At 42.2% G+C, this 27311-nt stretch overlaps 1 protein-coding gene across 7 annotated transcripts in view; it reads left to right on the top strand.

Annotated features, from left to right (window-relative positions):
- scn8aa (sodium channel, voltage gated, type VIII, alpha subunit a) overlaps positions 1-24849 on the top strand; it is a 45439-nt gene extending 20590 nt beyond the window's left edge. For all 7 annotated transcript variants that reach the window (XM_069688877.1, XM_069688880.1, XM_069688881.1 and 4 more), the window contains 15 exons: positions 1541-1676; positions 1905-2143; positions 3361-3534; positions 3757-4113; positions 4248-4721; positions 5448-5565; positions 7044-7198; positions 7768-7941; positions 12499-12621; positions 17365-17649; positions 18050-18103; positions 18659-18796; positions 18881-18985; positions 19086-19356; positions 19452-24849. In XM_069688877.1, coding sequence (XP_069544978.1) covers positions 1541-1676; positions 1905-2143; positions 3361-3534; positions 3757-4113; positions 4248-4721; positions 5448-5565; positions 7044-7198; positions 7768-7941; positions 12499-12621; positions 17365-17649; positions 18050-18103; positions 18659-18796; positions 18881-18985; positions 19086-19356; positions 19452-20611 — 3963 coding nt within the window. In that variant the 3' untranslated portion in view covers positions 20612-24849. The remainder of the gene's footprint in view (positions 1-1540; positions 1677-1904; positions 2144-3360; positions 3535-3756; positions 4114-4247; positions 4722-5447; positions 5566-7043; positions 7199-7767; positions 7942-12498; positions 12622-17364; positions 17650-18049; positions 18104-18658; positions 18797-18880; positions 18986-19085; positions 19357-19451) is intronic.
- Positions 24850-27311: the final 2462 nt, after the last annotated feature.

Here is a 27311-nt window from a genome sequence, read left to right as displayed (position 1 = left end):
ACCAATCTAGGCATGGGCCCCCTCTCGTCTGTTACGTTTCTTTCTGGATCTCTTTCCTCTACTCTATCATCTTTGCAAGTCCGTATGTATCTCTTGGCTAAGCGCTCGCGCCTCCCCTCCCCCAGCCCCTGGAGTGTATGCTGCCCTCCGACAGTAGGCAAAGGATGGAAAAAAAAATTACAGTTGATATACTATAACCAACTCTGCATTTCAGAGATTAGTGAAACTGGGTCTGTCAGTGACTTCCAGGCAATTTTGTTGTTTGAGTTGAAGGATGAATGTTAGGGTTTTGAATATGTAAATATCAAAGTTTTGATCAGTAATAGAGGCACTAATCAAACAGACATGATTCTATCATTCAACTGCTTCACCACTGACACACTAGATTTTGGCACAAAGATCAAAGCTTGGTTAGGAATTCGTACATACATTTTATATGTGGGATGACATCAAGTTCCTGTTTAACCCATTCTAGTAATTAAACACAATTTTTGTTAACAAACAGCATATAATGATGCGTTAACATGCTTCAGTGTGTTGATGTGTTCCTCCAGGCACCCAGGTCCTCTGCTAAAATGTGTGGGTAGATCTACAGTAGGAGGCGGAGGAAACAGAGGGGACCAGCACTGTAGAGCCACAGACATTTTGATCTGCTTCTCTAATTCCCTGATACTGTCCCAGAGCAGATATAAAAGTAACGCACACCATCCTATTAGGCCTTCATGAAATACTTGAAGAATCAAAGGAGGGCTGCTGTCCTTGTCTGTCTTTACCTTTCTCTGTTTTCCAAACTCTCCCTAGTCAACATTAGTAAATTAGTTGTGTCTCATTCTAGTTAGCATGGTAGATTTAAAACTCCTAAATTAGAACAAGCATGGCATTGACGAGTAGAGCAATTGCCATGGTGTCTGTAATTTCCTCTCCTTCTCTTTGACTTGGAGCATGCTCATGCATGACGACTGGGTGGATCTGAAATACCTGCCTCCATTACAATCTCTTTACAATGCTCTTGACTTGATGGTTGCAATATAAATTGTATGGTTTCAAAGTAGGAAGATACAGTAGCATCAATTTGCAAGTGAAATTAAAATGGCCAGATTTGGGAGACATTTTGTAAAATAACCTAATGATTATATTGCAATGGCAGCAAAACCTCCATTATTGCATGACAGGACTGAAAATGCATTCATGCAGAAGCAGTTCTCCTTGCACACTATCTCACAATCCATGTATTATCTAATTGGGATGAGCTAATTACATTCAAACACAATTAGGTCAAGTAGCCCTAGACCACTGCTCCCACTTTGGCTGAGACCTGCATGCATTTACAGCAAACACACATCTTCCTTGAAACCAGCATTGAGATAGAAAAGAATGAAACATGCCCTGCCCCCACCCCACCCACTCAAAAAATCGGATCCTCAACTAGTTTTTCCTGCCAATGCTGTTGTGCACTTCCCTCCGCCGGCCACCGGTGGTGCTGTGGGATGGTGTTCATGTCCTCTCCATGGGTGCTTGATTCTTCCTCTCCTCCTGACAGCCGACTACTGAGGTTGAGGTGAAGAAGAAGCTGTCGGGCTCCCTGATGGTGTCTGTGGACCAGCTCAATACCTCCTTTGGGCGGAAAGAGCGGGCCAACAGTGTCATGAGCGTCATTACCAACACACTAGTGGAGGGTACTGCCACTTTAACCCAGCTATTTAACCTGCTCTCTCATTATTCTTTAACTAGGGCTGCTCTCATTGGTTGATTAGTTTGACATGAATTTCCTGCTTATCTGCTTTGCATATCCAACAGTACCAGATACATACAATTTTTTCTATCATTATTATGCCATTGCATGCAGTATGCTAAAGCACGCAAGTATGTTTGGTTTTGATGTATGATCCGCGCTATGTCTTCAGAATTGGAGGAGTCTCAGCGCAAGTGTCCACCATGCTGGTATAAGTTTTCTAACACATTCCTGATCTGGGAGTGCTCCCCCACGTGGATAAAAATCAAGGAGATTGTCAACCTGATAGTCATGGATCCCTTCGTGGATTTAGCGATCACCATCTGTATCGTCCTCAACACCCTCTTCATGGCTATGGAGCACTACCCCATGACCCCCGACTTTGAGGACATGCTGTCTGTAGGCAATCTGGTGAGTGACGATATTTATGTTCTTTTATTTTTATCTGATTCATTCGTAAGTAATCTTCTCTGTTTCTTCTCTGCAGCTCATAGAGAGGTGTTATTTTTGGAACCATAATTGGCAGCGCTTTCTTTTTCTATTCCAAGTTCAAAGGGAGAAAAAACACTCTAAAGCCCCTGCTGTTTCACTCTTTCCATGGATATTTAATTTCTTCACACACATGCTCACACACACACACACACACACACGTTCCCTGTCTTCTCCTTCGATTTCTCTTTCTCTCCTCTATTTGTGTGGAGCTGCTTCAGTGGGATCAGCCTGCCTCTCTGCTGGTTGGCTGACTGGTTGGGAGGCCTGCATTAATATTTCATGGAGCCTGATCAATGAGCTGCTCTAAAATGGTGCCCGAATCATGGCTCAGATAACTCAACCTGCCCATTTTCATTATTAGTGTGTGTGTGTGTGTGTGTGTGTGTGTGTGTGTGTGTGTGTGTGTGTGTGTGTGTGTGTGTGTGTGTGTGTGTGTGTGTGTGTGTGTGTGTGTGTGTGCGCGTGCATGCGCGTGTGTGTATACATGAATGTGCTCAGGTACGAATTTCCAACTGAAACAGCTCTGAAAATGTTATTTAACATTTCTGCTCCAGAATAATTTACCCAGGAAAGGCCAATGGAGTGGAACTTTCTATGTCACCTTGATGCAATATGAGTCATCGTCTTGCACACGAGTACACATACTGAAATACACACACACACACACACACACACACACACACACACACACACACACACACACACACACACACACACACACACACACACACACACACACACACACACACACACTTGCATTATGCATTTATTCATTATGTGGGCTCTAAGATTGAGGGTAGCCCTCAGTAATTTATTGGAGCTGTAACGAGACCACAGAAGTGCCATTTCATCCTCACGGACTACAGAGCAGCTGGCACACACTGACATTAACTAGATGTGCTGCCTCTTTAAATAATTGGACTCAATCTATAGGTGAAATAAATAGTAATGCAGTTACCATAGTTGTCAATTATAACATGATGAACATTTCTTTAACATCTATGATCTGTAATTCAAATAATGAAGACCAAATATAATAATAGTGAACTTTCACTGCCAATCATGATTCACATTTTCGCTTCTCCTGTGAAACATGGTGTCCATTTGTCAAATCTGTTCTCTTTCCTACCTACCAGGTGTTTACGGGGATCTTTGCAGGAGAGATGCTTTTCAAGCTCGTGGCCATGGATCCGTACTACTACTTCCAGGAGCCCTGGAACTGTTTCGACGGATTCATTGTGACGCTGAGTTTAGTGGAGCTGGCTCTGGCCGACGTTGAAGGGCTCTCGGTGCTGCGGTCATTCCGATTGGTAAATACTCTTCCTGAGAGAAACCAAATATAGATATAAATATAGATAGATAGATAATATAGTGGACTTCGCGTCTTATCGTGTGAAAGTCAAAATGCAAAGTAGTTGCTGTATTTAAGACAACATGGCTGAATGTTTGTATGTTATTTTACTGAAGTGAAGCAGCAAGTAAGTAAAGCTGAGATATTATGTCTAAATCACATCCCTCCCACCCCACTTCAGCTGAGGGTGTTCAAGCTGGCCAAGTCATGGCCCACCCTCAACATGCTGATCAAGATCATTGGAAACTCAGTGGGAGCCTTGGGAAACCTGACTCTGGTGCTGGCCATCATCGTCTTCATCTTTGCTGTGGTCGGGATGCAGCTGTTTGGAAAGAGCTACAAAGACTGTGTGTGTAAGATTGCTGTTGACTGCGAGTTGCCCCGCTGGCACATGAACGACTTCTTCCACTCATTCCTGATCGTATTCCGGGTGCTGTGCGGCGAGTGGATCGAGACCATGTGGGACTGCATGGAGGTAGCCGGCCAGGCTATGTGCCTCATCGTCTTCATGATGGTCATGGTGATTGGTAACCTGGTGGTGAGTGTCTGAACTGCGAGGCTTTTTTAAAGTAAAACAGACTGTTTACTCTCCAAGTGATATTTAAAGTATTGTGGTCAGAGACTGAAAAATGACCACTCAACATTCAATTGTTTCTTATTATGTGTCCAAAGGTGTTGAACTTGTTCCTTGCCTTGCTACTGAGTTCATTCAGCGCTGACAACTTGGCTGCGACAGATGACGACGGTGAGCTCAACAACCTGCAGATTTCTGTCATGCGCATCAAGATAGGTATTGCATGGATAAAAGTGAAAATGCGAATCCTGATGGCCAGTCTGCTGAGAAAACCACCAATGGAGGACGAGCAGAAGCCTTTGGACGACATGTATGACAAGAAGTTGAACTGCATTGCTAATCACACCGGGGTGGACATCAACCGAGACCTGGACTATGCCAAGAATGGTAATGGCACCACCAGCGGGATTGGCAGCAGCGTGGGCAAGTATATGATCGATGAGGACCACATGTCGTTCATCCACAACCCGAATCTGACCGTCTGCGTACCAATCGCTGTGGGAGAGTCTGACTTTGAGAACCTCAACACAGAGGACTTCAGTAGCGAGTCGGAGAATGAGAACAGCAAAGAGGTCAGTAAGAGGAGTGAGCATATATCTACTCAATAGTTTATCACGATATTCTGACAGGAAATTACAAAAAAAACAGACCCAGATGCTACAACCATGTTTTTCTGGCGCTCACATTAAAACGTACTTAGAAAATGAACATGTTTTTGTTGTTTGTAATCCTCAGCTACAAAGCACATGCAATTGTCTCTCTCAGAACTGAAGAACCGTGGGTGTGGCTGGTTACTCTGTTTGGCTCGGACACTAACATAACTCTACTTTTATTACATTACTTAATAGAGCCATCTACAATAGCTAGAGTAGGAAGGCAATGTGGATGAATGGATATCTGCTGATGTATATCTTTAGATGAAATGCATTTAGGAAATTCTCAGAGCAGATGATCTGTCATTTGATATTCCATATCAGTGTTCACGTGGATGATATCTGATGTTAAGAATTGTTATGAAGTCCATCTCAAAAGGGGGAAAAAATAAAAATCTCACTTGACTCAATCTTTAAATGGACATTTAAAAAAAATATATTTTTCCATTTAAAGATTCAGTCAAGGCAATTTAGATAAAAACCCAAAATGTACATTTCCTGTCAGGTCCCTGAAGGCATCATAAGATCAGCTTTTACATTCGTGTGTGATTCTTGGATCTGCAATGAAAACTAAAGTGTTTCTGTTTTTGTCTGCATTTATGTGCATTCATGCTTCTGTGTCCTCATGCCTCATGTTCTCTGTAGCTGGATGACACCAGTTCCTCAGAGGGCAGCACCATTGACATCAAACCAGACGTGGAGGAGGTGGTGGTGGCGGAGGCGGTGGAGGAATACTTGGATCCAGAGGCATGTTGGACAGATGGTGAGACCTCCGTTCTTCTCTGCACCCAATTACCTCCAGTCCACAACACTGAGATGCCTTTGGACTGTGTGAAAATTATAGGGCAGCGGGGTGAAGGGCAGTTTCATTATGAAGAATGTTATGGTAGATTAGGAAACGGACCCAAAAGCAGAACACAGAGTTGAATGATAAAACTAAATTTATTGAAAACAGGTTGGTCCTGGTCAAGGCTCCTTGGAGACCAGCGGGTGAAGGTAGGTATCCATGTGAGTGAGGAGCTGTGGGCTCAGCTTCAGGCAGCCGTAGCAGGCGGCAGGTTTAGACAGGTAGGCAGACAGGAAGGAAAACCTCCGGAGCAGGAAGGCAGACTCCCGTAGGATGGGTGGCAGATCACCAACTGAAAATGAGTCAGACAGACAAGAATTAGGACTGAGTTCATGTAACAAAGACTTACTTTCGTCACGCAAGGTGGTCTGAGTCATAGTTCCGCGTAGCAGACTGAACGATCTGACAAGATGGCGCGGAGAGCCAGGGTTGATATACTGCAATGGGTGATTAGTTGAATGACGATCAGCGGCACCAGCCATCCCGGGGAGTGAGCCAGGGAGGAACCTGCAGAAGGTGACACCCTAGCCAAGTCCACACAGACACAAACAGGACAAAGACCAAATAAGGACAAACAGGAGGACAAAGGACAACGAGCAGGGAAATGAGGGGGAACACAGAAAGGGAAAAACACAGGGAAAAGACAGGGATCCTGACAAAGAATCCCCGTACATGGATCTATTTATCAGTCTGTCTTATCTATATGATTATTACACTCATACAATTACATAGAACATATGAAGATACATATTTATATATAAAGCCAATATTTCTGAATGTATGTTACACAAATTATTTTAATGAAGTAAAATATTGATAACTTTTTCTAAATTGTGCCAGATCAGATGATATAAGTATATGAGCAGTGTGATTAGCTGACCTAATTCCAGGTTGGTCTGTGGGATTTTTTTTTTTAGCAGCCTCTTTGAAAAGTATTAAATGCTCCATGGGTGGGGAAACTGAATATAAATATATGTATTTTGCAAAATGTAGGTCTAAACTGTTATATTATTTTCAGGATTTTTCGTCAATGTCTTTAAACATGTGTCAAGAAAAGAAATGGGTTTAAAAATACAAGCTATTAACCCCCCGGAGGAGTTGTACTGTGATTCTTGACTATTAAGATATTCTTACTTGATCCCCGAAACAGTCTGAATTTGCTGTTTAAGATAGTTTATTCATTGTATATTCCAAACAGCATTCAAACTTGAAACTGCATTCAGAAGCATAAAAGGCATCCAGTGTGGGAAAGCAGGAAAAAAAGACTAAATTGTTCAGAAGTTGGTTTCACTTTAATAATTCAATTGAAACACGACACTGGATTGTGTAGTTAATATTGTATCTTGTCGTGTGTCACTATATCAATTGTTGCCTCTTCTCTTCTGTGTCTGCAGGTTGTGTGGCCAAGTATAAGTGCTGTGACGTGGACATCACTATGGGCTGGGGCAAGCCCTGGTGGTTCCTGAGAAAAACCTGCTACCTGATTGTGGAACACAACTGGTTTGAGACCCTCATCATCTTCATGATTCTTCTCAGCAGTGGTGCCCTGGTAAGGAGGCCTGCGTTTGTGTTTGCATCCTCGGCAAATATAGAATCAGACTGCATAAATACAATTCAAAATCTAAAGCAAAAACCACAAATTATATCAATCTCTAAATGAAATACACATTTCACTGGCTGGTGAAGATCTAAACTGGATAAATAAAGATGGCTCATTAAACATAAAGGTACAGCTGTGAGTCTCTGGCAGTAAGGAGGTAAAACAAGTCAATCAGTGGTGCAGTCACCTGGGTTGGGGGAGGGGCCAGGGCCGCTGGTGATTAATGGACTGGAAAATTTATCAAACAAAGGGCTCTATTTCTGTGGGTGGAGAGGGCCTTGTTCTCAAGCATGTCAAACGCTACCAAAGACTGCTGCAAATCCATATAACTTGTGGAGCTAGTTGAAATATGTCACGCAGAACACATTTTTTCTCTTCCTGTAAATCACTGGGAGTGATCAGTAATCTACAGGGCTGTAGTGGTGTATACAATTTCATTCAGAATCGTAAATCATTGTGTGTAATATTTCTGTCACCGTCTTGGCTGTGACCGAGGTGTGCCTTCTGTTTCTCTGCAGGCCTTTGAGGACGTGTACATTGAGCAGAGGAAGACCATCCGCATCATTTTGGAGTACGCTGACAGGGTTTTCACCTACATCTTTATCCTGGAGATGTTGTTGAAGTGGGTCGCCTATGGTTTTGTCAAATATTTCACCAATGCCTGGTGTTGGCTGGACTTCTTCATTGTGGATGTAAGTCGAGCTCTTGTTTCCTCCACCGTGTGTCTTAGACTAGAGTAGTTACTTGGTCCTCAACCACACCCTTGTCCAATAGCAACACACTGATACAAAGACTCCTACAGTCTCTTAAACAGCAGCTAATGCGTCGATAATGTAACAATTTGTCTTTTGCTTTCTAAAGATTGTTATGAACCACATTATATGCACTATATATACTATATAGATACAGCAAATAATATATTTATTATTCAATTTATGTGTTGCCCCTATTGTTGTAAATTGGGTGTGGTTAGGTTTGAAAGGTCAGGTTATTAATTGAATATCTGCTCCATGCCTTGCATTAGGTGAGAGGGCATGTTGTTTATCAATGAAAAAAACAAGCATTCCTTTATTCACTCATGCTGTAAGGACAGTGTTTTACAAGGCTGCAGTCTGTCCATATTAAGTACAAACATGCCTTGGTCACCTTTTACAAGTTCATCAGGCAACCGTATTTAACTTTTTTATTTGGTTGATCACTCTGACATGCTTGAATATGTACGATAGATATCTGCTTCTGAATGAAAACACTATTTGTGATGCACTACAAGCAAGAAACAGCTTGTCCCCCTGTTTTATTGTTTTAAGACATAATTAATCAGATGAAGTAATTGGAAACTGAATGCGCAGCTATTTAGGCATGGTTGCCAACACTAATAAGAATTAAACAATCAATAACTGGACTTATTGATTAGCCAACTATATTCAAGTCGTGCTCAGAGCAATGGGAAGTGTCAAAGATGTGTTTCTGTAAAGCTGTCTCTGCCTGTGTTTCTGACCTCTAAGATGTTTGATATGTGCCTTTGTCCTCTCTCTCTGTGTACTGCTCTGCTCCTTGTGTCATTCAAGACTGAAAGTCCAGAATGGGGATTCTTTAGTCTATTCTCTGGCAGCTACACATGTGGCCAATTTATTTGGCCTATTTTTAATCTGACATGGATGAAGTAGTGATGTTGTTGAGATGAACAACGTGGAGAAGAAATAAGGGAATAATTTTGAATGCGAGATTCTGAAAGCGTTTTCATTTTGATTACTGTGCCTTGAGTGTCAGATTTGGATAGAATAAGAATTTCCCTGACTTCTGACTTTCTCCTTGAACTAACCACCTCTCCGCAGTGTCCAACACCTCAGCCAATACCTGTGAATGGACTCCTTTATCAATGGCCACTGGCTGCCATATCGATTTGCTATAAGCTTCTGTTATTCAGACCCCCTGGAGCAAAGATGCATGTGTTACATCCTATAGAATATAATGTAATTGAATATAAATCAATAATGCATTTTAGAGGCATGCATTCATTTATACATTTTAGAGTATGTACAGCTTTAACATATAACAACTTTATATAGAAACAACCATCACGGCTATTTTAATTAAATATTTTTAAGGTTGACACATACAGCATGGATAGACCTCTTATCGATTATATTCACCCCACACTGTACTGATTCTGGTTATTGCCACCGTAGACTCCCTCGCTGTAGGTCTGTTGTCCAGTGCGGGGGTTTTCCCAAGTTGTGAATACAAAGAGTGGCGTCCCTCTTCCCCTCTTTCCCTGTACTCCTTTCATTCCCTCTTGGAAGTGTAACCTCAGGAATGTGGTGATATTGTGCTGAGATGTAATGATGGTGGGTGACAGGCAGCCAGCGGTAAGTTTTGTCTTCACTAGCGCTCCCCCTTAAAAAACAAAACAAAAAACAACAAGTTGTGTTCGATGAGTCTGGGCTGTGTTGTGGCCTTACTGTGCCTCTGCTGTCCTGTGTTGTGGGGTGAAACCATTGCCATGGACTCAGAAAGGGGGCGCACCATCATTAGACCGGCCTGTATTTCTCTCGGAGTGTGGATGTGCCTGACTCTATGTACTGTATGAGTGTTTTCCTCCTCATTTCCCTCTTATTGTATCTTTCTGTTTTCCATTTTCTTTGTGTCTTCCTGATTTTCATTATAAGAATGTTTTTGTATTTTATTATGTGTTTGTTATGTCAGGGGCAAGAAATGCAATGTTAAGCAACATTTGAAGTCAGCTTGCAGCAGCAGCATCATCTTCATTAGATAACTCCACCTGAAGTTCACAAAGGAAAGACTGATATTTAATATTTTTCTCAGGCTGTACGAATTAGAATCCTTATTTATCTTAAATTATTGATTTAAGTAATGAGAGAATAGTTAGGGTAGGCAGTTCTTGACAGTGATACCGTGGTCTGTGAGCATGAGGCTACTAGGTGTCATACTCCATTCATCTTTGTTTTTCACTCAGATTATTGTCATTGTTTTGTTGTGTTTTTCCCTTTGTTTTTTGTTTGCTTTATTTCTGTTTGGTTTGTGCTGTCGTCATCATGGGATCACAGCCCCAGATGTCATTGGCCTTGCCTTGCAGAGCACTGTGAGAAGGACGTTGAGACACTGAGGCCACTACTACACAGCTGGCCTAGCGGGGGGGGCCCGAGGCCAGGCACCCCAAAGGGGGGCCCTCCAAGGGGTCAGGCTGAAGGTGACAATTACCCCAAACACTGTAGTGTAGATCAAGGCAAAATCTTTATTTTACTGTCTCCCCAAAAGAACAGCTGCTAACTTATTCAAGAGGCAAGGTTAATCATTTAAATAGGTTTGTGCCAAAGAGTAAGTACTTAGAGAAATGTCAACAAAATCTAAATAAAAGCCCTGTCCAAGACATCTTGGACTCCATGTTCCAACTGTATCTAACATTTACAGTTAGAAGACAGTCTAAATCCATGCTAACACTCTTCCCGCTGCTCTCTCCATAGTTTTGATGGATTCCACTTTAAAAGGGTTTAAATGCAATGATCTCTTGTAGTCTGTGTTGATAATGGCATCAGTCAAAATGAAGATTTTGCCTGTTACAATCCTCCCTCCGTGATTTTGATAAGCTTTGGATGTTGTGTACTTCTTGCGGTGAGTTTGACCGGTTGGTGTCGGTGGCTGGTTGGAGGTGCTTTCACACGTGTTTACTGTTGATATTTATCCTTATTTGTAAGGAACTGGCACTCCCCCTGTCTTAGTCCTTCCAGCAGCCAGACCAAGAAAGTTGCAGTTAGGAAAAAAAAAAAAGACTTCCCGAGGACAGAGCTCCTGTGATCATGTAGATATACTGAAACAAATTTGTTTCTATTTGACAAAATTGAAAAACTTTGAGTGTATTTCTAATACAGCTGCCTGCTGCTGCATTTTGCATCTTGAATAATCTGCATTCAGCTGAAGATTCCTTCGTCGAAATGCCTCCCTGTGCTGCACACAGCCTGTAATGGCGACTTAGGACACTTTAAGGTGACTTCATCAATACGAAGTCAATCCTGCACTTCTCACCACCCCTCAAAGAACATTAGTGCAGCTTGTTGACCACAATTCCCGTTGTCCATTTCCTCCTTGGTTAACGATGTGTTAAGCTTAGATCAGCTTTACAGCTCAGATCTACAGGGGATTCCCAGTTACCAAACTCAAGCCACTCTGTCTAAATTTCCCATTGATTTATTACTGCAATAAGAGTTCATGGATACATGGATATAAATGCAATGAGCAAATCTGAGGAGTTAGTGAGTGTTTCAACCAACGGTAATTTCTTTGGCTGCAGCATTACCTTGGTGGCTGCTGCTTGACATGATAAGGGGCTGCACCAGTTTCTTTGAGATTGTGTGCTGCTATTGTTAACCGTTGTTAACTGTGTGTAACTCGACTGTACTCTGTATTTTTTGTCCTTTCAGTGCCATCCAGTGCTAATAACTATATCCGGTGTGCCCTTAATCGCCATCCCTGTCTCTTGTGTGTGTGGTCCATGTGACTGTGGCTCTCCTGTTTGACTCTGAAAATGCTGTTTGACAAAATGATTTGATGCCTGAGAAAGAAATGACACACTTGTACATGTTTACTTGTATTCTTTCTCTTAGGTTCCATTAGTTTGTCTGTCTTAAATTATATGGGATTTTATGCCTCAGCCCAAGAGCGACATGGAGAGACAATGTTAGAGGGGCAAGGGTAAGGCTCTCAAGTCTGTTGGGTTTTTATCAGCTTCTACAGGGTAACCTCTCTCCTTCCCTCCCTCCCCAAATCCTCTTCCTTTGCTCTATCAGTCCCTTCGCTTGTGTCTTTACTAAATCATGTAGCACTCTTTTCTGCCTAATTTACCCTCTATTTGAGTCTTATGTCTCTCTCTCTCTCTCTCTCTCTCTCTCTCTCTCTCTCTCTCTCTCTCTCTGTCTCTCTGAACCACAAATTTCTTTGCAGGTACAAAGGACTTTTCACATCTCGTCAACTGCCCCAAAATAACAGACAAATGATCCCTATGGCCTACTTCTACTAAAAATACTACGCACATAAAACCTATACTAAACACTGATCTTCTCTCTCAGTGTATATACATGTATAAATGCAATATTATACATGCATATACATGCATAGATTTATGTGTGTATGTCAAGCAACTCTCCGCCTATACCAGGGCCGTCTCTCTTCCCTAGTGAATATTCTCACTTCTAACAGTTTGGAACCTCTTTTGCTTCTCTGTTTTTGTGTAGGTGTCTATAGTCAGCCTTGTAGCTAATGCGCTGGGCTACTCCGATCTAGGGCCCATTAAATCACTCAGGACACTAAGGGCCTTGAGACCCCTCAGAGCCTTGTCACGTTTTGAAGGGATGAGGGTAAGATCCAAAGCTAAGCAGCTGATCCTTCCGCATGCCCATTCAACAGTTTAAAGCATGCTAGAACTGATCTAAAAACAAATTAAGAGGACAAAAAAACTCCAAAAATATTGGGGGATTGTTTTTTTAAAAACCAGGAAATGAAAGCAAAAAATTAAAAAAAAAAAAAAAAAAAAAAACCTTTCCATGCGCAATCCTGTACCATGCCGTTGTTAGAGCGAAATAATAAGTCATGATGCAGCTGGGAGACTGAGTAAAGTAACTGTAAAGTTGTATTGCCGGCAGAATAACAGATTTCAATTGAATTTCTCAAACAAAAACAAATTCATCTGTTTGATAATAAAAATGACCCAAAGAGCAACAGAAATTTTTTCACAAAGCTGCCTCATCACATAAGTGACAAACTACAAGTTCTGATTACCTCATTTTACTTTGTTTCTTCTTGATTGGCCAAAGTGAATGTGAAATTGGTCAAAGCTAACCAAACTTACATACCATCTCATAGAGCATTCAAATCAACAATTAGCTGTTCATTTGTCCTGATTCTCAACCACTGCTTTCAATTGAGACCCCCCCGTCCCTCCATCTCCCTTCCCTCCCCTCCATATGACCCCCCTCCTCCCATAACCTCCCCCTCCCCAGCTCGCACTGCATCACACTCAATGCATCTGGCAACGAGAACAACCAGCAGGAACCAGGGAGCTGCAGGACACCTAAACCTCTGTCTTACCAGTCACACCAAAAGTGTGCCTGCATGGCGGCTGCCAAACAACCACTCGGAGGAATCTGTCTTATTTGTAAGAGAACACAGAATTGGTTTACAGAGCTGGAAAGACTCGAAGCGACAGTGCCTCTGGTTGCTTCAGCCGTCTCTCCCTAAAATACACAGATCTGATTGGTCGTCTCTGTGACTGGTGGTGGCGATAGGTTGCACCTGGTTCTTGTCACCTGTAGTCCCTTCTGGCTCTCTCTCTTTCTCTGTCTCCCGATCTCATCCTTCTTTACCTCTTGCTACTCTTGGACCGGTTGCTTTGTCTTCTAGTTTGAGTTTCTCCTCTTCACCTCAGACTCCCCACTTCCTCCTCCTCCTCAGCCCTACATGTGCAGCACCCACCCCACCCTTCTTTCCTCCCCTCCTTCTCCTCCACACCCTCCTTATCCCTCCACTACTCACTCCACCTCGACCCGGTTCAGCTAGGCTGGATCGCTGGAGGGTCACCACACTCTCTCCTGCTTGTCCAGGATCTTTTTGCATCAGGGACTGAGACAGAAACCACACACTCACAGTGTTGTGGCTTTGGGAGGAATGTATTTGTTAAGCTTCTGCCAGTGTCAGCACTTTGGGTTGTACCATCTGACCAGGTGTTCTGCTAACAGTCCATTCTGGTGGCAGGTTATTAATGTAAATCTTTCACAACATCATCCATATTAAACACCATAATCCGTTTTAATGCCTTCCTTTGGGAATGCAGGCAGAAGCTTAGTAAATATGCTAGGCTGCCATTTCACACAAGGCATTACTGCTGTCATGTCATGGCACCACATACAGTAGCACATACAGCAGGCCCTGGCTTCCTGTTGCCTTCCACTCCCACAGGAAGTGAAACTGGGAGGCAACTATGGGCCCAGTTAAACTCTGACTTTGGAGTTCTGGGCGGGCGGTGACCCATAGGTTGACTAGCACTGCAGCGTTCGGACAACACTCTCAACCCTAGACAGACAATGTGTCGCCCCTCTTTAGCACATCCCAAAAATGACAGACCGGCAGTGTAGGAAAGCCTGTGTAATCATCTAGCAGGTGGATTGGATCTTTAAATTTGACTCATTCATACCAGATATCCAGCAACTAAAATATGATCCTGCTGCAGATGAGCAGACATCGATGGTTTTAGTCCCTGGATAGGCTTTATGGATGCTGTCACTAACGTTTCACTGAAATTTTGTGGTGATAATTTTGGGCGAGACCTGTCAATCACATATCATGGCACATTTGCTTCATTAAAGTGTAATAATGCCAATACCAATGCCCCTATGAATGAACTCATTCACTGGGTGTATGTGGTAAGAGAGGCGAGGGTGGCCCAGTAACGCAAAGGGAAACAAACTGAGGAATTTGATCCTGCTGTATAAATTTTGACTATGTCTATGTTCATCAATTGAGTTGCCATTTTGTTTGGACTGAAAATGGAAAATTTGAGGTCAAAGCAATAAATAAATGAATAGGGAAGTACATGAATGGAGAGATGACACCGTATGAAAGAGATTCTGGAGAGTTAGAAATGATGAGAACTTTTGCATCCTCACTGGTTGGGTCCTACGGCACGATACATCGCTAAAGTCTCAGCGCAACTCAACAGCGCTGAGTGAACAGTGCAGCTTCAATTGGACACATTGCACTGCTTAACATGCAATGGTTATGGGCTGTTCTGACTTTGTACTTTGCTCTCTCTTTCTCTTTATGCTGCTTTCTTATCTCAGTCCTAGTTTTTTGAGCAATGCATTGTACAGGAATGGCACCATCTCTAGCTGTTTTTCTACAGTTTTGGTAAATCTGCCTTTCTCCTGACAAACCTGTTGAAGTTACACAAAAAGAATTTGAAATGATGATAATCTGGCAACTTTAGCTTTGCCAGCTATTGAATGCTTTAATCATTATGGGGCTTCTGAACCCCAGTTTCTAACACATATTATCATACAAGTGTTGGTGTCTCACCTCAGTCACATTGAGTTGTAGATATTTGTCAGACACCCAAACAAACCACGAAAATATCAGAATGGCTCATCAGATGCACAAGCAAGCAGAGCTTTGGCCATGATCTCTTTAGCCGCTATCTCTCTATCCACACATTTCTCTATTTATTTATTTATGTATTGATTTGAGCGGTTCTTGAGATTGCACAATGCTATGTAACACGCATGTATTATAAATGCCGATGCACATTATGCATTTTTGAAAGCCATTTTCCCTCTTTCTGAGAATGCTTTCCACACAGCATGGCCTAATTCTTTTTTTTTAAACACTGGATTTTTGAAAGCGGTTAAATTGTAGCTCAGATGAAGCAAAGAGTCATTCTCTCAGGGAGTGCACTGGTACCACTGAGGGAGAAAGACCTCAAACTGGTTTTAGTCCTTTAATTATAATTGAAAAGTATCGCCCGAAGCCATTTTCTTATAGCATTTTATATTTGACAAAATATTTTAACAGTGTGTCCTTTGTTGCCCACGTGTGAAATTTATGATTCCACGTTCAGCAAGAGTCAGCCTGTGAAGGTCGTGCACACGCTGAGAGAATCCTGCTCTAGAGCTCCTCCCCGTCTGTTTGTAACGAGGAGGGAATATGGCTCCACAAAACGAGTCTGTCAAAGACATGCATGCTCAGCTGTCTGCCTGAGAGCTGCTGGTCGGCCTGCCTAACACTAGTAGTGAGCGGTTCACTATGTGCTAAGCTTATTACTGGCAATGATAAAGCTACGGATAGGGTCGCTAGACAGGCCTAGATTTTGGCGGGTGGGGGTGGGTGAGGTACTACTTACATTTTTCTACTGCTTTAATGTTACAGTGTTTGATCTGGGCTAGTTAGGGAAAAGAGTCAGCTATATTAGAACTATTGACTGTCTAACGTTGGAGTTGTAAGAGTGAACACTTCATACTGGTATGGCAAGAACTTCTGATCAATTTTTTTACTGACATCATAAGCTTAATGATGTAAACATGTAGAAACATACACACAACTATTTTTGTCCAGGTTATCAGTCCAAATATTAAAAACTATATTTCTCACAACACTGTCAAAGGGTGCTATTATTACCTACTGTTTATATCAGTATTTTAAGATTTATATTTATGTTATAATTAATATATTCATATTTGAAATAATAAAGGGAATATTTTGTGAGTTTTTGAAAAGTTAAAGCTTTAAAAAACAGTCACTAAGAAGCACTGTGTGTGTGTGTGTGTGTGTGTGTGTGTGTGTGTGTGTGTGTGTGTGTGTGTGTGTGTGTGTGTGTGTGTGTGTGTGTGTGTGCAACTTTATGAAATTAATATTAGGATAAATGTATGTAGTAAAGTGCACAATTAATGTTAAAATAATTTACAATGTTTATTTTTTTGTGATATGATTTCTTATAGCAACTGTTATGCCGTTTTTTCTGCAACACTGTTAGTTTCGTACCCCACACGCAAAATGAATGACGTGCCATATACACAACATAACAAACTACCATATGAAACATAAAGTAGTGGAAAAAATTGTTTTATCTAAAAATATTAATTGTACATTTTACATTTAAATGTGATTCGTATAGACTTTTATATGGGTGTTTGCCTTGAATCGTGTGTGTGTGTGTATGTGTGTGTGTGTGCGTGCGTGTGTACATGCGTGCGCGCTTAAGTGTCCGTGAAGCAGTTCTAGCTGCATGCTTCGACAGATCAAAGGGCATCTCAGAGTCACATCAGTGCTGCTCTAATTAGACCGGGACTGTTACAGCTTTCCTTGCCATTAATTGTCCACACTTCGGTATGCACATCACAGCAGTGTGCGGTGCTTAGTTTCATCTACATGAAGTCATAGTAGAGCTGAACGGCTGGTCTTAACACCACCTGCAAAAAACAGTTAAATAGAACTATTAAGTCATAAGTGTACCGCCATAACAGTATGCAGTGTCTTATTAGAGGGGTTGAATGAACTGTGTTGGTTTCGTGGTTCTCACACTGTCATATCCTGTCTTCCCTGGTCTGGTCTAGGTGGTAGTCAACGCCTTGGTGGGTGCCATCCCTTCCATTATGAATGTGTTGCTGGTTTGCCTCATCTTTTGGCTGATTTTCAGTATCATGGGGGTCAATCTGTTTGCGGGCAAGTACTACTACTGTTTCAATCAGACATCAGAGGAATACTTTCCCGTCGACGTGGTCAACAACAAGACCCAGTGTGAGGCACTCATTAAACAAAACTTTACCGAGGTCAGGTGGAAGAACGTCAAAATCAACTTTGACAATGTGGGCGCCGGCTACCTCGCCCTGCTGCAAGTGGTGAGAGCGTCGCCCCTCGTCTCCTCTCCTGACTCCCATTTCCTGTTTCACGCTAACTTGGTTTCTTTTCTCATTTTCCTTTGCACTTTTGTTTTCTTACTTTTCTCTCTGTGCTTCACCTGGAGGTGTGTTGTTGCTTCAAACTCCATTTGTTTTTTGCTTTCACAGCACGATGATGATGCCTATTGTTCGTGTTCATTGCGTACGTTAGTATGTTTCTCCATGCCCTTTTTTCGTCCACTTGTTTCTTTCCATGCACAAGCTATACCACAGGACATGCATCAGTTTCGGTTTGAGTTTGAGTATTCTTTGAGGATTGCCATAATTTCAATTTATAGCTTTCTTTGTATAATTTTATTAGTTTATACAAATGTATTTGATTATGTCTTTCTTTTAAAAGGCAACATTCAAAGGCTGGATGGACATTATGTATGCTGCTGTGGATTCCAGAGAGGTATATTCATGGATTCTTTGATAAGTATTGTTGTGCTGATTTAAATATATCTCGCTGTATGACAGACTATGAACCACAGACCTTGAAAGAAAAATTCAACAATGTGGAAAATAGGTTTATTCCCATTCTTGCCAAGAGTTAGACAAGCTTGTTGAACAGTAAGAATGAAATTACTGCCAGCTAACCAGATAACTTATATTAGCCAAAAAACTCTACCATTTCTTGCTTGGGAAGGCCAAGAAATATTTTGGCACATAGCCGCCTGTAAAACAGCAAATTTCTATTTTGAAAACGTTGGTTGTTGTATCGATGAAACAAATGAGTTTACTCTAAACTTTTGAAGTGCTGGTGGCCAGGCGAGCTGTTTCCCCCTGTTTTTTAGTATTTATATTAAGTTAAGCAATCTGGCCACAGACAGTAGCCTCGATACAGCATTGGTTTGTATTTTTTCATCTAACTCTTGGCAAGAGTGTAAATAATCATATTTCCCTAAATGTTGATCTGTTCCTTTAAATTGTGTTAATAAAATACGACACTATTGTTCCCTCCTTCAAGGTTGAAGACCAGCCCGACTATGAAGTCAACATCTACATGTACATCTACTTTGTCGTCTTCATTATATTCGGCTCCTTCTTCACCCTCAACCTCTTCATTGGTGTGATCATCGACAACTTCAACCAGCAGAAGAAAAAGATAAGAGCTGTTCTGTCTCAGATTTTGCTCAATGTATTAAGTGCTGCAATATGATTATAACCAAATCTTTGTTTATCCCTTTACTTTGGAGGTCAGGATATCTTCATGACAGAGGAACAGAAGAAGTACTACAATGCCATGAAAAAACTGGGGTCCAAAAAGCCACAAAAACCTATTCCTCGACCACAGGTTTGTTTTTTTCTTCTGGTTAGTTGTTCAGATGAATCAACATGTGATTTTGTTTTTTTGAAACAGATTTCATTCCTCTTCGTGTCCTCTCGCCCGGTAGAACAAGATCCAGGGGATGGTGTTTGACTTTGTGACACAGCAAGTCTTTGACATCTCCATCATGATACTGATCTGCCTCAACATGGTCACTATGATGGTGGAAACGGACGATCAGTCAGATGAAACAGAGAACGTCCTCTACTGGGTCAACTTCATCTTTATTGTCGTCTTCACTACGGAGTTCTTGCTGAAGCTCTTTGCCCTTCGCCACTATTACTTCACCAATGGTTGGAATATCTTCGATGTGGTGGTGGTCATCCTGTCTATTGTTGGTGAGTGAGGGAGGTGGGAGACATGAGTTTGGGAGGTCACTTCTAGAAACCAGTCTTATTCTGATTGTATTCTCTTCCTCTCTTCCTTCCCTCAGGTATGTTCTTGGCTGACATCATTGAGAAGTACTTTGTGTCACCAACCCTGTTCAGGGTGATCAGGTTGGCTCGTATTGGCCGTATTCTTCGTCTGATCAAAGGAGCTAAGGGTATCCGGACTTTACTCTTTGCCCTGATGATGTCACTGCCAGCTCTGTTCAATATCGGCCTCCTGCTCTTCCTTGTCATGTTCATCTTCTCCATCTTCGGCATGTCTAACTTTGGCTATGTAAAACATGGAGCGGGGATTGATGACTTGTACAACTTTGAGACCTTCGGCAACAGCATGATTATCCTGTTCATGATCACCACGTCAGCTGGCTGGGACGGCTTGCTGCTGCCGATCCTCAACTACCCACCAGACTGCGATCCCAACTTAGAGAACCCTGGGACCAACGTAAAGGGCAACTGTGGTAACCCCTCAGTGGGAATATTCTTTTTCGTCATGTATATCATCATTTCTTTCCTGATCGTGGTTAACATGTACATCGCCATCATCCTGGAGAACTTCAGCGTGGCCACGGAGGAAAGTGCTGATCCCCTCAGTGAGGATGACTTTGAGACCTTCTATGAGATCTGGGAGAAGTTTGATCCCACTGCCTCACAGTTCATTACTTTTGCCAAGCTGACTGACTTTGCAGACGCATTGGAGCACCCACTTCGTGTGCCAAAGCCCAACACCATAGAACTAATCGCCATGGACATGCCCATGGTGAGTGGCGATCGCATTCACTGCCTCGACATCCTGTTTGCCTTCACAAAGCGTGTGCTGGGTGACAGTGGTGAGTTGGACATGCTGAGGCAGCAGATGGAGGAGCGCTTCGTGGCAGCCAACCCATCTAAGGTTTCGTATGAACCCATCACCACCACCCTCCGCCGCAAACAGGAGGATGTCTCTGCCAGAATTATCCAGAATGCCTACCGCATTCACCTCATCAGGCAGGGCATCATCTTCAAGCGGCACACTTTTACCAACAATAAGCTTGAGAACGGTGGGACCAACCAAGAGAAGAAGGAGAGCACCCCATCCACAGCCTCTCTCCCATCTTATGATAGCGTGACCAAACCTGACAAGGAGAAGCAGGACGAAAACAAGGAGGAGTGGGCCAGGAAAGAGAAAGACAAAAACCAAAAAGATGAGTGGGAATCCAAGTGTTAGGATTCAGTGACTTTCAAAATCCAATAAAACACAGCGAAATGAGACTCTGAGCCCAAACCCAACAAATGTAGAAAAATGGATCATTTGCAAGTAAGAAAAAAAAAAAAAAAAAAAATGTTTACATACTCAAATACTACTGAGGCAATGTGGTTTCCTATGTCGTCAAAGACAGCTGAACCAAACACAATCAGTTTACCGCGGAACTTTTGCTGCATAGAGACCAAGTTCATAGAAATGAGGAAAAAATACAAAATGAAAAACAATGACTCAGTGTGCTGGCCAAGGCACACATTTCTTTGGGGACCAACTGCCAAGGCACAGAAATCTCTGCTAGATGAATGGAGAATTGCAAAATCCCTGCCACCACCAAGTGTGGAACCCCACAGCACTGCTCCAATGCTACGGGACCGGATCATACAGATCCCAATAGAACTGTATTAGCAGTCTAAGGAGTGTCTGTACCACTACGTTTACCATCTTTATTAAGAAGAAAACAATAATCAACCAAGCAAGTTTTGTGATGAAGGAAACACTGGCGAGGGAGGGGGAAACCCAGAACCATAGACAACAATTTTGTTTGTTTGTTTGTGCTGAGTGTACTTGCATCTTTACATTATTTGAGCAGCAAAAAAAAGATAACATTTAGCCCATGTCACTGGTCTTTTCATCTTCTCTTTGTTATACTGACATTGAAAAATACATTTTCTACATGGGCTTTCACACTGACCGGGTCGGGGGTCGTCAGTCATTGTTTTGACTTGGGCTGAAGGAGACTTGCTCAGACCGAGTTCCAGATAAATAATAATTATTGTGCTCGTTTAATGCATAGAAATGACTTGCATGAAGGCATGTTTTGATCAGGAATCATGCATGAGTAATCATAGTCCACAAGACACTAATTCTCAGACCACTGCAGTGGCTTGACTATAAGTTTGAGGCTGTCCACTGGGAAAATTATAAGAACTATTCACAGAAAATGAAGATTTTGGATAATGACATATAGAATATTGGGGGAATGATATTCGTAAGATCCTGCCCTTCACTGGTTTTTGCTTTTCAAATGACAGATCGTTTAATTCAGCCCCTAATCAAAATTTCAGGTGAATGAAAGATGTAAGCGCTCAGAGGCAACGTCTCAGTAGGGTCAGCCGACAACACAAAACAGAAAAAGGTTTTTTTTTGCTGCTCTGAATGTTAAAAGCATAGAAAGAGTGTGGAGTGTATGATTATTAGGAAGCAGAATATCCTCACGTTGAGGATGCACAGATTTGGAGGGCCATGTCAGTAGTCCTGACCCAAATCTGGGGCTTACATCTCTTTGTTTACTAACATCCATCTGACAGTCACTTTTTTTACTTACCTGTGGTCCCTGTTATGGCAATGAGAGCAGGTGATGTTTCACGCCAAGGAATCCATATCTGGCACCAGTAAGGGTCCAGTGTGCTCAAGTGTCGATAAGCATCCCCTCTACTGCTGTAGGTACTGCAGAGGGGACGGAAATATGCTCTTGGTTTTTCGTTCTTTTCTTTTTGGCGTTTTTCTTTTAGGCCGGAGGGAGAACTCAAAACTGCATTTAGGTAAATACATTGGACAGTACTTTTCTTGATTCATTTAATTAAAGTTCCTCTTTTGTACTCTGTCAAGTCGTCCTCATCAGAATTTCCAGTGAGGGATGTCTTGGGCAGTGCTTTTCAGACAAATTGAGTTGCCAACTTTAGGAAAAAGCCTTGAAGTCCTTCTCTGATGTCCTTGTGATGCAATCATTCTTCGAAAAAAAAAAAAAAAAGGCTTTGATCAGTGAGAGTGACACTGACCATCTGATACAGCAGAGTTAGCAGAGAATTATCACAAGGACATGCCTCGTCGTGCCTCGCATGTATGGAAGGTGGGTAGCCATGAAGGGCTCCTGGTTTGGACTGTAGAACTATATGGATTCTGTCCGGTGTTTCAGGGAGGTGGATGGGTGATAATTAACATATATAGGTTTATGTGTATATGCGGACCAATAAATAGGTAGAGCGCCTCCCTTCAGGGTTTTTGACTGACTGCCATGAGAACAAAAGAGAAATGCAGGAGCAGAAGAAGAGGATAGTGCTTTGGTCTGAGTCAGAGTGCTGAAAGTCCCATGTTTGTCAGTGTATCATTGTGCTTTTGTGGGACCTCTTAAACACTGTGTGGTGTTGGACCCAGGCTCGCACCATCTTTTCACATACTTGCAGGCTTTCAAATGCTGTCACCTGCTTCAAAAATTACTAGCCAGAGATGGAGGTAGAAATGCTAACACTTGCCGAGAAAAAAACCATCAGCGAGCCTCACAGCTATGTTGTACAATAAGCTTTGTGGGTGTTTTTAATAAAAAATAAAAAATAAACAACTGAGGCTTTTGTCAAGTGCTAGACAAGACACAACTGCCTCCATAGGTGTTCTGCCATTTTTTTTCTACGCAGGAGTGATGGTCCTATTTATAAGTGGATGACTGGACATAAATCTGGCATCCATTGTCACACCACTAATGCCATTTGGTGTGTTTAACACTGCCTGTACCAGAATTCCCTGGACAACAATAACTGAGGTCTGTTTACAATATGAGGTCTCCGAATCAGTTTGGCTGCTGCACACTGAAACCAAATACATTCCCAATGAGAACCACAGGAGGAGTGAGTAACATCATCCAATTTACCCATGTTCATCTTGGATGTAATGTTTTAGAATAATACATTCAACGTACAAAAAAACAAAACCAAAAAAAAAAGACAAAAAAAATAAAGAAAACACGAAAAACATATATATGTACAGTGCAGGCTATGATGTAAATGGCACAATTGCTGAAAAAGAATGAACTTTTTGAGAGAAACTATAAATATTGTATTATATTCTTTTATTTTACTGGCATGCTTTGTTGTGTTTTTTTGTAAATACGGATTTTAAAAATGTTACTACTAATAATCAAAAAATGAATAATAACAATAATATAGAATGGCTTCCAGCTATGCCCTTTGTCACATTTGTTACCTTTTGGATTTTTTGAGACACTTTTCACTTTGTTGACGGAAATTGAATGAAATATAGATATTATATAATACAAAAGATATATACATGTATACATATATGTCTATATGTATATACATAAAACAGAAGAACACTGTTTGTCACATTTGATTTATGTGCAACACGTTCAGTGGATGTCTAAAACCGGTTGTTTCCAGCACCCTTCTATGTCGCTCATGTGCGATGTTACTGGATGTAGCCTGATCATGACGAAAGGATAATGTTACCAGCACATTTCTCACTTAACTGTCATGTCTGTCACCTTCAGAGTATACAAGGACACAACCACAGTCACAGACACAAACACACAAAGGTGACTCTCCTCACTGCCCACCAACTTTTACCAGTGATCTCTTCCCAGCGGACGTCAGCTGGTGTGACTGACTGCCTCGCATACCCCGATACGGTACCTACCCCAGGGACTTTTTTTTCCCCATGCCCACACATCAGTGCCATTACAGCTCAACACGCATACAATCATGTACTTGCTTCTCATCCTCGCATTTCTTTTGTTGAATGGTTTGTTTCTGGTGTTCCACTCAATGGCATGTGCCTTTTTTTCTGCTTTTTCTGCGAATTTGGATGTTAATGCCACACTAAAAAAAACAAACAAAAAAAAAAAAGGAACAAAAAAGTACAAAAAAAACACAAAAACAAAAAAAAACATGTTTCCAAACTGTGGAGGGTGGGGGTTCGGGGGTGAGCACAACATTAATCAGGGACGTTGAGTCAGAAATACTGCCGGAGGATCATCCAGACACCCCACTTCATCTTAATATTCAACAGTGTGTGATGTTAACAGAAAGACTGCTAACTCAAAAATGTCCTGTTCTTAGTGCTATGCGTGTCACCCACTTGGCTTGTGAAAAAGCAGCTTGCCTTCTATATTTTGGTTTTATTTCTTCTATATTTCCGTTTCCATCTGAAATTTATTTTTGTATCAATATTTGATTATAGGACTCATTCTTTTTTAGCATGGTTTATTATGGGCGTTTTTTCTTTTTCGCTGAAAATTAAAAAGTGCTTTTCAAACTGTTGTTATCATTTGAGACCGTGATAAAAGAGGATATACAGTACAATATGATGGTGTGTTGCACAACCACTTGGACTCTTGGTAAGAATATATGAAAGATTGTCTTCATTTGAGCACGAACCTTTTTATTACCAATAAAGCAGCCTTCCAGTTACAACTTGTGTGTTGTTTTTTTGTTTTTAAATGACACATTTATTGCTTTTTAAAAGAGTCATGCCTCATATGACTGAGGATCTAGTTTTCCTTTTCTGACCTCCCTCAGGCTTTTTTGAGATTGCCTCTACTTAAAGTGTGGTCACCATTTTGTGCGCATTAGTTTACTTTTGTGGTGCTGTATATGGAGGCAAGAGGATTACAAAACATCCTGTGAAATGGAGCAGAGTGGTGTAAGGGTCGTGAAAGGCAGCCTTTTAAATGTAATGGACTTATTGAATTTGTTAAGAGCCCTGTGTCAAGATCCCTGTCAAGCAGAAGATGGACTATAGCCCCATTATTATGCAGTCCATCTGCACTGTGATGCTCCTGTTTGTGGTTCACCATAAAGTAAATAGCCGAGAGGTATGATAATACAGAAGCCACCAGATAACCTAACAATATCATGTGAAGGAGGTGGGGGATATTGATCTGTTTGTGTTCTTCCCATTGATGTCCAAAAGTGGGGAGGAAGGTGAGATATACTTTTTGGAAAAAAGTAGACACTGGATAGATGGTACCTCCCCTCCCTTACTCGCCATCGGTTTTCTTTTTTCTCATATTAAAAAAAGATTGGCTCCGCCCTTTATCCGTCTCCCTGGAGCTTTTAAAGGATATTTTAAAATCTCTGTCTCTCCATTATGTATCATCATCGGCAATGGGAACCTGCTCCTTATTGACTATCGACCCTCTCTTGCCTAAATGTTACCCTGCCATGTACCAGAATGGCCGTGCGAGATTACAGTGAGGCGGAGAGAAAAGAGAGAGAGAGAGAGAGGGGGAGTCAGGAAGGAAGGGGGGAGGTAAGGAAAAGGAGAAGGGGATGGGAGGTGGTGGAGCACTGCAGTGCAGATAAATGAATGCAGCAGTCGAGATTGAGTCAGCAGCACACTCCCAGTTTGGTCCAGTGCCTCCATAAATTTGTGCCCATGCACGGCTGCCTGGTAGACCTTTCTCCCCGCTCAAAATCCCACCAAACATTTGCTCCTAAAATTAGGCTCGTTAACGACTTTGGAGTGCAGCTGGTCGCCGACGGCAGCGGCGGCTGGTGCGCGCCGCACCAAGGAGCTGTCCTTGGTGCTGGAACCAGGAGGACGAGTAACGCGCTGCCCCGGCTCTGTGGCTCTCTCGGTGGGGCAGGATCGGAGGAGGACCGCGCTGCTGCTTGCCGGAGAGCCAAAACCCGCCATCAGAATGTGTTCAGTGCGTGGAGGAGCTCGACCTAATTCGCAGAGAGCCACACCTACACTCCCCCTCTCCTCCTTCTCGCGTTCCGCTCGCCCCACATCCCTCCCTCTGAAGTATGTTGCCACATAGCATGTGCTTTCTCTGTGGGTAAACTTGAATAACTTTTTTTTTTTTTAACGTGTCACAGTATTTTAAGCACAGGTTTGGGCTTGTCATAGCTGTGCATCATTTACAAAGACTCGCCATCTACTGCAATGCAATGCCTGGGTTACGGGGTCCTTCTCCGTGCTCCTCTCATCCCCGCCCTATGTCCCATTTTGCTGCAGTCCAGCTGTTAAATGTAAGACAAACAGTGAGCAGTAACAGCCATCAGTAAAAGGGTTTTTTCCGACTATTTGATCCCGTTTCAACCCTTGACTGAGATCAGAGGATTGTGTTTGTGCTCTGCTGGTATTCCCTCTTCGCCCAACGAGGGAGGTCTCCGTCATGGCTATGGCCAGAAGCCAAGAACCCCCACCACAGCTGTACCCTCGCACAACTCACAATTCTCAATGAGAAACCAGGTAGACACGTAACCCCCCGCGCCCCCACCTTCCAATCCATTCCCAACATACACAAAAACCTACACCACTCCCACCACCAGTTATAGCCCACAGTTTCTCTTCACAGACCTAAAATCCACCAGCCCCTCCTTCACCACTAAATCTTAACGACATACTGTACCTTCTGCCTACCTCACTGCATACGTTTATTGTGCAACAACGTAAATTGGTGGAAACCAAGTGCGCGCTATATGCTGCAAAAGGAAACATAACAGATTCCTTTACACCAATACAATGGCTTTCTTTTTAAACAGCTCCCATATCAGCCTGAGCGTGAGCTGCCCAATCTTCGATTTATCGAACAACAGCGCCCACCGGTGGTCAGCCCGTGTGTCCTTTTTATACAGATCAGTAAACGCTGCCTCCACGATTCATTTCCTCTAAATAGCATTCACAGTACCTATTATCGGCAGTGGTGCAATGTAACTGAGTACATTTATTCACGTACTGTAGTTAAGTACAACTTCAGTGTACTTGTACTTTACTTGATTATTTCCATCGAATATTGACTTGAGTATTGTAGTTTTTACTCCACTACATTTGTCTTACAGCGTTACTTTTCTTCTATTTCTTAAACTTCTTTAAAATCCGACTTGGGTCAGCTGGAAAATGTATCGTCACAAAGCTGAAAACAGAT

The sequence above is a fragment of the Brachyistius frenatus genome, unplaced genomic scaffold (genome assembly GCF_029030835.1).
Source record: "Brachyistius frenatus isolate BFR_SWC_R1_liver_20210118 unplaced genomic scaffold, ASM2903083v1 Contig_6, whole genome shotgun sequence".
NCBI lineage: Eukaryota > Metazoa > Chordata > Actinopteri > Embiotocidae > Brachyistius > Brachyistius frenatus.
This window is presented reverse-complemented; position numbering and strand designations above follow the sequence as displayed.